Source organism: Carcharodon carcharias, chromosome 26 (assembly GCF_017639515.1).
Source record: "Carcharodon carcharias isolate sCarCar2 chromosome 26, sCarCar2.pri, whole genome shotgun sequence".
In the NCBI taxonomy this organism is placed as follows: domain Eukaryota; kingdom Metazoa; phylum Chordata; class Chondrichthyes; order Lamniformes; family Lamnidae; genus Carcharodon; species Carcharodon carcharias.
This window is the reverse complement of record NC_054492.1, coordinates 43,531,477-43,544,504: the sequence shown is the minus strand read 5'-3', so window position 1 is coordinate 43,544,504 and position 13,028 is coordinate 43,531,477. Positions and strand designations below refer to the sequence as shown.

Here is a 13,028-nt window from a genome sequence, read left to right as displayed (position 1 = left end):
GTTTCAGAATAAAGGATCTGCCAGTTTGAATCGAAAGAGAAGTTGCTTCTTTTTGAATTCTGTAACCTAGGAAGGATATAGATGTTTAGTCGTTGAACATATTCTAGACAGTAGTTGATAGATTTTTGGATACTAAGGGAATCAAGGGATAAGGGCAGAAGATGCAGTTGAGGTAGAAGATCAACTATGATCTTACTGAATGGTGGAACAGGACTGAAGAGCCAAAAGGCCTACTCCTGCTCTTACCTCTTACTTTACTAACATATCAAGAGTGTACAAACTATTTTTGAAGCAGAGAGAAGGCAACAAAGGTTCTGTTTAAACAAACGTAATAGTTTTTTTGATAACCCTTTTTGGAAGTGTTGGAATAGTAGTTTGCACTTTTTGGAAACTGCTAACAATTTTGAACACATTTTTGAAACTGAAATTTTCACATTGTGATCAAAAATCATTTCACAGGAAAAAGTAAAATAGAAGAAAAGCTTAATGTAACAGAACAGAAAACAAGAGAAAGAAAACCTAACAAGTTAATCACTTTACAGCTGTTTTACCCCATGCTAATTTAACCAAAAATGCTGTACAAATCTGAAAACAGGGTTACTTCAATATCACTCTTGGCAGTAGGAGAGGATAAAGCTGTGTTCAGGCAGTAAAAAACAAGACTGGTGCTGTTATGTGGGCTTCTCACTGAACAAAACATACAAATAGCTAGCTGATGCATGTTGATGTAATTGTAAATGTAGACAGCTGGGAACACTTAGGGTGTGTTCTGTTTGAGGCTGTGTGTCACTACTGTTTTAAACATAATTTTAACATTAACTGAGCATTATCTAAAAACATGCCATGATTCAAAAAGATTACCTCTTCTCACAGTATCTCACTTATCTCACTTACATAGTTCTCCTAAATGCTCACGTTAGTTGGAGCCCCAGATACTACTATTGTTTTGGGTGAATCCTATTGCAGGTACAAGAACAACTGTTTTCCTACTCCACTCCAAAACTTATTGTGTATCCAAGCACTTTCGAATGGAAGAAATGGAGTTTGCTATTGGACAGTTAGTGTTCATACTGATATCACAAATGCTTCATGAATTCCATACATCAGCAACAGATTGCATTTATTGAGCCCCAATAATGTATGGGATGTCACATGGCACTTCACAGAGGAGTGAGGAAAATGAATACTGAACCAAAAGGGGGAGGAGAGATTAAGAGCACTGGCTTAAATGAAAATTTGGACAAAAAAGATCTTGAAGGGGTCAAAAGGAAGGAGTTTAGGGTTGAAATTCTGTGGGGGTGGGCAGTCCTAAGAAGCTGAAGGCATGGCATCAACAAGGACAGCAGCTGCCAGCAAGATAAGAGCCTGGACTCAGGCCAGATAGGTCAAGGTGGAGTTTGTAAAGCTGGAAGAGGTTATGGATGGGAGGAAGGGCAAGGTATCAAGTAACTATTCTTATGATAGTCAGGACTGCAGTGGTTTATTTTTGAGCCTAAACCTCATCATCAGAGCACCAGGATATAAAAATAATCTAATTATTGTTTAGTGTGGGTTTGAAGTGTACATTTAAAGGCAGCAGTCTTACAATTTTACATATTGTACAGTAATTTTCAATGTCAACAAGTTAAATGTACAGGAGGCAGCCTTTATTTACACAAATCATAGGCTTACTAAGGAAGCACTGAACTCAAACAGCAACTTTAAGACTTACTGTATTACAGCTGTAAAAATATATAAATTTAGCATCTAGAAAATCTGAAGAAAACTAGGCAGACACAATATTTATAACATTCACAAGCAAGATCTATACCCACAGAATACTCTGTACATACTTTGATAATAAATTTGGCAGAAATATAAACAAAAACATTTGCCACACAGCTAAATATCTGCTAGCTCCTAAATTTAATCCACAGTGTCATGTAACTTGACAATAGTTGAGTACCTATGAAGATTTTTGTAAAGGCACTCATCAATATTGGCAAGCCCTGTACATACTGTACAAAATGTTAAAACTGATGTAAATAAATTATAAAGTGACCATAACTGGAATTGCAAATTGTTCAATACTTAAGGACACTGTTTATAACCATATTCATTTCTTTTTAAAGGTGATGCTAGAATATACTGGTCTATCCCAAATATTTAACTCTCCCCTTTTATTCTTAAAAATATGAAAATGTATATTTGGAAGTCATCAGATACAGTATTAGAATTCTATCATTTCTAAAACCAAAGACTTTGAAACTTGCATATTTTCAAAATAAATCTAAGAACATTAAATTTTCTACATGCTAAGTTACCAGGCGGCTGAAATTCTGGAGCTTCATCCATATCCATTATTTTCCCTTCAGGTAAAGCAACTTAGAAAATGTAGTAAACATCATTAAAGGCTCCAGCATCTGTAAGTGGTTAAGTCAATAAAACACTATCAATGCTAAAGGGAATTTACGAGATTACCAAGTTAAAGTAATTTTTGTCAATTTCTCTGTGCCTGATTGCTAAAGGGAATTTACAAGATTACCAAGTTAAAATAATTTTTGTCAATTTCTCTGTGCCTGATTGGAAAATGTCAGCTTATTTGATGCAATACTTTGCAATGACTCTATAATACAACACCCACTCTAGCAAATATTTAAAAAGTAGACTACCACGTACCTTTCTGGCTTTGTAGGTTTTGAAGTCCCATTCTGGTACCAAGAGTTCAGACCTTAGTCTTGGTTATCAATCAAACTCAACTTTACTTAGCAGGCAAGTTTCATTTGCAGTTAGACAGGTCACTCTGTGAAACACTTCACAGCAATGGAGCACTCCAGTCCCCCGATGAGTGGGGCAGGAAAAGCTTGCAGTACCAGTTCTGGTATGCAAATCACATCTGTTGTTAGCCAATCACAAAAGTTTTATCAGTATTAGCTACAGAGCAATCTCCAGTTCAACCAATTCTCTTCCAGACGAAGGAAGCATTTGGTTGGTGGCTGCTAGAGCTTTTAAAATAAACAAATATTAAATAACCTATGTTACTGCTAGACAACCACAATACACTTTGAGGCTGAAGCATCAAACTAAATATCAACCTTTCTTCTTCAGTTGTTGAAAGACTTGCTGTGCATTTCCATCACATTCTATTTTGACAACCAATGGAATATCAGCTCTCACAAAAAAGTCTAGTTAGATTTTCAAAAATAAATGCATAGGATAGAAAACTTACTTGTGACTACAATAAATCATGATTTAAGCTCTATACTTTAAACACCACACTAAACTGCTGTGACATACTCTGAGCAGTAACAATGAAGTAGGCTTTTCAAGTTAGATATTGTTGACAGAAATCATGTACACGAAGCTTCTCAAATGATTGCCCCAGTGACCTCAATTTAAACTCAAAACAATGTGACGTTCACTCTTTTCCAGCAGTTACTGCGGCAAATAATCCTTGCACTTCAGATACGAGCAGGTTGCCATTGATTCAATGCATTGTGCTGCAATATACACAATGTGCCCTAAATCAACAGGGCTGTGATACATGGGCTAACTTATATTTATCTCCTTGTTCAGCCAACCATATGCTTTTGATTTTCTTTTCTACTACATCTGGTTGTCCAGTTACAAGGGTAAGCAGACGTTTTGCTTCAATATAAAGTAAATACTGATATCTATCTTCAACTGAGTAGATTCAAAGTTATTTCCACACAAATCTGGTAATATCGGGGTGAATTTGGAGCTGGCATCTTGGTGTCCTCTAATAATTTAAAACTCCAAATCCAAACTGAGGGGTTTGATAATTCTTTAATTTGTTATCTGTATTACAGTGGTCTTTGGTTCATCATGAAGTCAATAACCTTGACAATCTAGCAGTGTACCATTTAACTTTACACTGGATTCGAGTCCACTCACAATCCTCTTACTACTTCAAAATTGAAAGGTTGCTTATCTAACATTGAGTCTTAATGGAGCAGACAAAGCTATCCAACTCAGCTCCCGTCAAAATCTTTCTGTCAGGGCCCCTACCTCAATCGCATCTCTGGCTGCTTGCTCAAGACCTGAACAACAAATTCACTGTCCTTAGATGAGTATTAAACCCATTCATCAGGAAAGCCACTTTCGTCCATCTTAGCCACATTGTCAAACTTCCATTCTTGATGTATTCCAGCTGGCTCCAAAACATTTGCCCACAGCTTCATTCATCCAGATCCTACTTCTGAAATACCTCCATACCAGCCTCCATAATACAATAAAGTCAAAATCCTAACCCTTGTTTAAAAGTCACATCATTGCCTTCCCCCAAATAGTTCCGTAACTGCATCCAGCCCTGCGTCCTTTGGTCCTTCAATTCTCACATCCGCTGCATCTTTCCCTTGCTCAGCTGAACCACCAATGTCAAGATTTAGCCGGCTGTTCAATTCATGGGAAACGTCTCCCTGAACTTCTTCAGCCTGCCACTTTTCCCTCTGCTTTTAAAACCGATCTCTGCAAGAATGCTTTTAGTCATCTCACCGAAGTCTTTCACTAACACCAATTAAAGTAGCTTTTCAACTGCATTTCTGGCCACCTCCTCAAATCTCTCTCCTTCTTGGATCAAAGTCCCAACTACAAAGTATCTTTGATGAGCTTTCTATGTGAAAGCACTATATCAACACAAATTGTCGTCAAGTACACATTTCCCTCATTTTTTCTGACAATGTCTTTATAAATTAAAGATATTTTTTCTATCTTGCTACTTATATAATTAAATGTCCTGCATCTAGCATTTTCTGTAGTAACAAAACTTTCAGAAGAACACTGCCAGAAAGTTTGGTCTCAGAGACCCAATGAGCACATAAGACAGAAAATCGTGACTATCTTAACTAATGACAAGCATGTCAAATTGTGAAGGAGATATAGGAACATCTGACTTAGCATGAGTAGGCCATTTGGCCCTTCAAGCTTTCTCTGCCATTTATTAATATCAGGCCGAGATTTCAGCTGCACTTTCCTGGCTGTCCCAATAACCTCCATCTCTCTTGTCTATCGAAAATCTAACTCTGCCTTCAATAAATTCAATGGCCCAGCCTCCAATGCTCTCTGGGGAAGAGAATTTCACACACTAACAAAATGTCTCGTCTGAGTCTGACAAGAGATTCCTCTCAAGATGTTTCAATAAGATTGCCTCTCGTCCTTCTAAACTCCAATGGCATAGACCCAACCTGTCCAACCTTTCTTCACAGGATAAGTCCTTAATCCCAGGAATGTGTCTCGTGAACTTTCTCTGTACTGTTTCTAATGCAATTAAATCCTTTTTTAAAGGAGGAAACAAAAACTTTGCATGTTATTCCAGATATGGTCTCACCAATGCCCTAAACTACTGTGGTAAAACTTCCTTACTTTTATATTCCATTCACCTTGCAATAAACACCAACATTCCATTTGCTTTCCTAAACACTTGTTGTACCTGCCTACTAAATTGCAGAGGTGAAAAGTGGCACGGAGAGGTTTTTCAGGGGGTGCATGGGGCCCAGAGCTCGGGGCCCATGCAGCTGAAGGCATAGCCACCAAAGGTGCAGCGATTAAAATCTGGGGTGCTCAAGAGGCCAGAATTATGGAGCACAGATATCTTGAAAGGCTGTGCAGCTGGAAGATATTAGAGACAGGGAGGAGAGAGAACATGAACGGATTGGAAACAAGGATGGGAATTTAAAAATTGGGCATTGCTTAACCACAAAACAACGAACAGTTTCTTCAGAGTCTTATTAGTTATTTTTGTTCAGTCAATTCAATGTACATAGTGTCATGAAAACATGCTTTAATGATTTTCTGTTGGACTGTTGTAAAGAACATATCATTTTAATTCTGTTGTACTGTGGGTTAAAGTTACAGTGGCTACAGTTTGAAGGACCTGTCTACTGCAACAAGGTGAGGGATATATACAATGTTGCTGCCCTAGAACAGAGTGTACCATGAAAGACAGGATGGTGCCGAGGAGTCGTCTGGCTTAATGGGGAACTGCCTGGCAAAAATGTTTTAATTGGCTCCTGACCAGGTGACCAGGGTTGGTAAGAGAGCAGTGCAGCAGAATAGCTCCTAGCCTGAATGGAAAAAGACCTAAAACCCTCTTACCTGTGTGTAAAATTCCAGTAATTCTACAATAATAGCTAACAGGCATTTTCTCCTCATATCTCTATAATCTGCCCTTTCTGAAAACCGCCGTCAAGAGGCAAAGGGGAAAATCACTGTTGGAGTCATTGAAAGGCAAATGTTCAACCAGTGAACTAAATACTCAGTGCTGGAAGACTACCTCGTGTCATCAAAGAATTGAAAGGAATTTGGAGGGCATTGATCAAAATCAACCCATCGAATCCTGTACTCCGGAATTGGTGCTACTGAACTGTTTTATCCCAACCTTAAAATCTATGGTTTTGTGTGTATTCTGTTAACCTAAATCAAACAATTAGGTGTGTTGATCAAACTTTTTCACATTTGTCGCGGCTCGGAGAGCAGTGGGGTTTGATATTGCATATTTCTATCCCCAATGAGTCGTGACAATTCCACAATCCAATCTATTGCAATGGAGACAGCATGATTGCAAAGATCCATCAAAGGCAATGACTTGGCGAATATGAGTGAACCACATATCCGGTGCCTTAATGTCTTGCTAATGGTGAATGGCCTGAGATATTCCAATGGTGGAGATGATCCATTAAGCCTAATAGCTTGAACATTATGACCCTAGCCAAGAGGGGGTCCTCAGATATGAACTCACCGAGATATAATGGGGATGCCTCAAACCCAATCACTTGAACAATAGGACTCTCACAGTAAGAAAGTAATTCCCAGACATGAACTGATTAAAAGTTGCAAAGGGGAATACACTAGTGACAACCACGTTTGATGGTTAAGTGAGAGGCCCACCCTTGTTTTTAAGCTTCTGCTTTCTCTGCAGGGAACAAGCAGCTGAGATGCTGAGACACAAGACCTGAGTGGGGTCCGTCCTTTCTCCTCCTCTCCAACCCACCTTGCAAGCTTTGAAGACTGTTTGCTGATCGTGACCATCCAGGGACACCCCTGCTGCAGACAAACTTCTTAAAAGAAATCAATCCAGCACCATCATTCTCCAGGAGAACAGCCAAATCAGCCATCTATATCTTTAAACTGGATGCATTGGGACCACCAAAGGCACGTTGCAAGACCATTGACTTCAACCTGAAGTCAGCCAAGTCATGATACTACAGACTATATGTTCTTTTTATTTTTTACAGATTCTAATTTGACCAACTTATCCTTCCCCACTTTATAATCTATTTGTATGCATGTGCGACATTAGAGTTTGTGTGTGTTGGAGTGTATCTTATTTGATTGGTTCAAGTATAATAAAGCTAAACTCTTTCACTGTCAAGTTCCAGAAAACCTGCTAGATTGGTTCTTATATGATCACAACGCGTAAACAGTTAAGCATTCATTAAATTGGAAAGTTTGCCCTTTTCAAAACATAAAAACCTGTTGTTGCCGAACAAGGAGAAGGAAAAGAGAGGAGCCATTCAACCCTCCTCACCTGATCGTAATGATAGCCAAAATATTAACAAAATAAAAACAGTAAAATTATAAAATCCTAATAAAGAACAATTTGTAAGAAATATGTCTTGCAACACCTCCTTCCATCTGGGCTGGGGCTTGATTTGGAAATTTCTCCTGAGCCTTGGGAATTTCCAGATGCTGTGCAGAAATTTCTCCACAGAGCTGGAGATTCCCAGTGTCCAAGGCCCCTGAGAAATTTCCAAAGCAAGCTGCTGGCACCTGACTGGCCTGTAGCATAAGGAGTAAATTTCTTGCAATGGATCCAAGTGGTTGTGAAAAAAGAAAGTTGCATCATGGGAGTTGACATTTTTACCGTTTCTGCAGAACTACAATATCCATGGAACATGGCGACAACCTATATCAACAGAGTGGAAAATGACCAGGAGTTTTACTTAGTGCTTGAAGACAAATTCCATGTGCAAGAGATACAATAATAAAATTCTAAAAGATACAGTTATCATGGGAAATTCTTAAAATACTTTAGTATAAGTTTCTAAAAAGAAAATTTATTACAATATCACTCACCTGTGGTATGGTTACTAAGATTTTTGCAGGTTGTACATTACTGGTGTTGTAAATAGAAAATGTAATTCTAGGTGCAAAATACCAAAGACCCCAATTGTTGCCCCGTGGTACAAGCTCAGCACTATGTAAAAGACTTAGCTGGGACTATTCTCTCACCTAAGAGTTGATCTAGAATATTGTGATACCAACAGCTACATCTGTGGATACATTTTTTAACTGAGCAATGTTCTGCATTTCTATGAGATCCTCAAGCCAGTCAAGCTGTATCAATAGCTGCATAAATTATAAACAAATTTGACTTTATTAGTACAAGAAAAGGGGGAAATGTATTGACTGTGTAAAGTATTTCCTGTATTTTTATTTCTACATATAAAAGACTTCTCAAATTAAAAATTTGTTTTACACCATCATGGTAACGTCATTGTGAAGCAGCTTCACTTTTCACATATGCTGCACTTCCAATTTAAATGCAACCTGAGCTCTGAGTATCTGGTCAGATTATATCTCTCAGTGGAAGCAGCCTCACTCCACCTTCGAGTCAGTTTGGGTCTACTCCGCAAATTTAGTCTTGATGCATGGCAACACCAGCTTTAGCCATCATGAATCAAGGGACAGGGAGGAGAATGAGGTGGTGGACCCTCCATAAAGAACTTCCACAGCAGCTTTACCTTCCATAAATATATCCACAACTCAGGTCTCAGTTGATTTGTTAGGGGGGAGGGGATAGAAATAAAGTGGAAGTGTGAACTGCAGGCTGAATTTCACCAACTGGAATTAATTCCAGTTTCTTATTTTACTGGCTTTTCAACTTCATGTAATTCACATACTACAGTTAATATGATGTAAACGCATGTTATACAATTAGCGTTAATGCTCTGAAACCTAAATAATTTCAACTGAACATCTTGAAGAGTATCAGTCAAGTACAAGAAAATAGTGACTGCAGTTCAAAGGATGGGAAACAAGGTTACATCGTTTCAAGAAATTAATACAAATTAGTCAAAAAAGTTAAAAAAAAAGGAGTGCATACACGGCTTACCGTGTTAGGATCGGAAATAATGTCCACCGTCCATTCAACTTCAGGACAATCTCCTTTATGAACTGAATGCATAACAGCATTGTGACAGAGTTCATGAAAGTCAATACTCCTGTCTTACCCCATCTTGCTAGCTACAAGAAAATGTGTCAAGACAACAGGGTCAACCCCATTTGCCATCCAGTGTATACCGTGTGCATGCACTGTCAGGCTGTAATATATGCCCCTGCAATTAAAACTACTGTGGAGAATTTGCACTGATATCATTTACATTATATTTCATTGGGCTCAGTATTCTTGCATTTTTGAGAATACATTTTTGGTTGTTCCTTGTACGTCAATTTACTGAGGCCTAAACATTTGCACATATCTGTTGATTTAATTTTAAACAACGTATGCTGCATTTAGCTGCAACAGGAGCATATGTATTTTTGACAGTATCACTTTCTCCCTCTTTCAGACCATGTCTGCATATTCATAAATAATTACCACTAAATACAACTGCCTGTTAATCAGTGAGAATTGCCATAATGTCTTTGATCAGGAAGGTTCAGCCCAGTCTGATAATGCTATCTTTTCTCCCAACCCAAACAACAGAAGAAAATCACTGTGGTCAGATGAATTGAGCAGATAAGACTCCGAACATGGTTTCTAAGACTAATCAAGAATTTTCCCAATTCTGCATTAATAGTGAAGTTTGAAGCCAGATCCATCTGGATCCTGCTGGAAGGACACCAGGCCACAGGCAATATGGTAGTATATGACAGTGAGTTTCTACAATTATACCTACAAATTCTATATAGAGAAAAATACTGAATTTTGCTACAACTAATTTATTTTAAATTTAACTATGAGATTCTCCACTGTAAGCTTAAATTATTATAACATAAAATGTTTGAGATATGGAGGGTCAATAGGACTTTGCCACAAATCAGTTTCATGATTAATATTATTCATGCAATTTATCAAATTGTCACAAGACACAAGCTGTAAAATAATTTAAAAGCTCAAAATGGTCTGAATGCAAGTAGTTAACACAGCATCATCTCATTCTTCAGACATTATAGGATTGCAAACATAATAGCCTCCTGCTGAAACTGACTATTCAGGATCATCCTAACTTGTCTGTGAGAGGATACAGTTACTTCTTAAGTTTGTGAATGGAAATAATTCTGATGCCGATATCGTCATTCCAAATTAAACATATTAGAATGTTGGGCATTTGCAAAAGTTTGATAATAAGCTTAAATTTTAAATGACATAATATAATTATTTCAATTTTGAAAAATAAGTGACAGCTTGTTTCACTGCTATGATTGAAAACATGAAAATTATAAATTTTTCAGGTTATTTTGCATATATGGTGATAATTTTTTTTTAACAGCACTCTAAATTTGAAGCTCATTAAGCCTTCTATATTTCTGTGCAACAATCATGGAAAGATTTTAAAACCAAAACTAGTGTTTGGTACTATGAGTGGTGTCAGCCATGGCTCAGGTAGGACTCTCACCCAAGGTACCAGGTTGTGGATTCAAGCCCAACAAGAAAGGTGATTTTACAGAGTTATGACGCAGCAGATGATGTCTGCCAAGTGGACCAAATCCACGAGGGGAACATGAATGCGCTATCACAATGGTTTTACAATTTGTATTTATTTCGAGATGTGTGCACTGAATTCAGAAGCAATAAGTCCACCAAGACATTGAGGTTTTTTTTATAAAACTAAATTAAAATATTTATTAACAAAATATTTCAAGCACATACACAAGACTCCAAGCTACTCCTATAATAACTCCTAAAATTCCTAATTAATCTGAATCTCAGTTATACCCCCTTTAAGGCAACCATTCAAAAGTAGATTTTAGATTTTAAAGAGATCCAGCAAATTAACACAAAACTCTGGACAGTGGAGTTCCAAATGGCTTTTCTCCAGCTTCAGTTTCGGTAGACAGCAGACTTATGCACAAATGCTGGAGGCTTCATTTACAGACTTCTGTTAGATCTCATAGGGCCTTCTCCTGACACACAGCCTCATTCTCCTTTATATATGTTTCTCTTTTTTTAAAATATGTAAATGTTATTGTTTCATATGTCTGAATCTGTATCTTCCTCACAGTAGAAAAACTTTCATGTTGCTACTATTTGTCAGTAATCTTTGGGGGAAAAAAAAACACATTCCTTAGCCTTGCTTATCTGGCTATTTATAAACACACCTTGAGATCTCTTTGAAATTCAAATCTCCCTTCATCTATCTAAAAATTAAAATTCCCTTCACACCTTACATACTAAGCCAGCATCTATGTTTACTTAATAGCATGCCAAGCACCTAGCTTCTTTTGATGAGATAAAACTTGCAGTCTACTCGACCTCAACTGTAATTAAGTCACAGACCTAACTAAACTTACCCCCATAAACCTATCTTACAATAACCCAGAAAAATATTATGAAAATTATTATATTTCCATGACAACACAATATCTAGATTGATATCCAATGCAGTGCCAAGGGAACGCTGCACTGTCGAAGGTGTCATCTTTTGAATGAGATGTTAACCCAAGGCCCTGTCTGCCCTCTCAGTGGCGCTATTTCAAATAAGAGCTGGGGAGTGTGATATTTATCCTCTAACCAATATCACTCAAAAAATATTTGGTTGTTACATTGCTGTTCATTGGATCCTGCCCTGTCCAAACTGGCTGCCATATTACATTACAACATTGGCAATACAGTTAAAGTGCTTTACTTCAAAAGTATTTCATTATGATATCCTGATGTTGTTAAAGGTACTATGTAATGCAAGTCTCTCTTCTTACTGCTTAGCTAGAACTGCATTTCTCTTGTCCAGGAGAGAGCTCTTCACATTCGTGTTTACAAATATATGCACAGCTCCCTTTGATAATAATTTCAATATTTTGTGGGTAAGAGAACTGTACTGTAAACATTTAAATCAACTCCCAGTAGTGCACATCAGGTCATGGTATATTCCATGCAGGGAGAACAAGCAGTGGAAACCATTTTGCCCAGGAGCCTCAGACTATCTCTTCAGAAAGCACATCTGCTTTCCCAGTCCATTGATCTTCAACCCTACTTGCTCTTTTTGCTATCCAAATCCTACAATTATGCAACATCTCCAATTCACATTTGCTGGAAATGCCACATCGTCCCTGCTGATGAATGTCTTATGTAGTTGTGAATCACTATGGGGTCAACCTTTATTCAATGGTAGCACTCGCCCCTCAGAGGCAGAAGGTCATAGCTTCAAGCACCACTCTAGAAATATGAACACACAATCTAAGTTGATATTCCAGTATAATAGAGGCAGTGCTACCCTCTCAGAGGTGTTATCTTTTGGATGAGATGTTAAACTGAGGCTCTGACTGCACTCTTTGGTGGATGTAAAAGTTCCCAAGGCATGATTCAAAGAAGAGGAGTGAAATTTTCCTGGTGCCCGATTCAATATTCATCCTCAACCCACACCACCAAAAACCAGCAATTTATCTTATGGCTGTGCACAAAATGGCTGTCATGTTTCCTTTGGTTAAGTGAGTGGGCAACAAGGTGGCAGGTGGATTATAATGTAGGGAAGTATGAAGTTATTCACTTTGGCTGAAAGAATGGAAGAGCTGAATATTTTTTTAAAAACTGAGAAACTTATAAATGTGATGTTCAAAGAGGCTTGGGTATGCTCATTCAAGGAATGCAAGAAGTTAACATACAGGTACAGCAAGCAATTAGGAAGACAAATGGCATATTGACCTTTATTGCATGGGGATTGGAGTACAGGAATAAAGAAGTCTTGCTAGAGTTGTCCAGGGTTTTGGTGAGACCACATCTGGAGTACTGCGAGCAGTTTTGGTCTCCACATTTAAGAAAAGATATATTTGCATTGGAGGCGGTGTGGTGAAAGTTCCCCAAATTGGTC

At 37.9% G+C, this 13,028-nt stretch overlaps 1 protein-coding gene across 10 annotated transcripts in view; it reads right to left on the bottom strand.

Annotated features, from left to right (window-relative positions):
• Window positions 1-13,028, bottom strand: part of fam214a (family with sequence similarity 214 member A) — a 92,571-nt gene that overhangs the window by 37,218 nt on the left and 42,325 nt on the right. For 5 of the 10 annotated variants that reach the window (XR_005941443.1, XM_041175021.1, XM_041175025.1 and 2 more), the window contains exon 1: window positions 2,304-2,402. The exons of 2 other annotated variants lie outside the window; for them this stretch is intronic. Coding sequence is in view for 7 of the 8 variants with exons in the window: in XM_041175021.1 (XP_041030955.1) it covers window positions 2,304-2,340 (37 nt within the window). In the remaining variant the exon portion in view is untranslated. Of the gene's footprint in view, window positions 1-2,303; window positions 2,403-2,658; window positions 2,876-13,028 lie in introns of those variants that run through there. 3 more of the 10 variants (XM_041175023.1, XM_041175031.1, XM_041175030.1) reach the window with 3 other exon arrangements.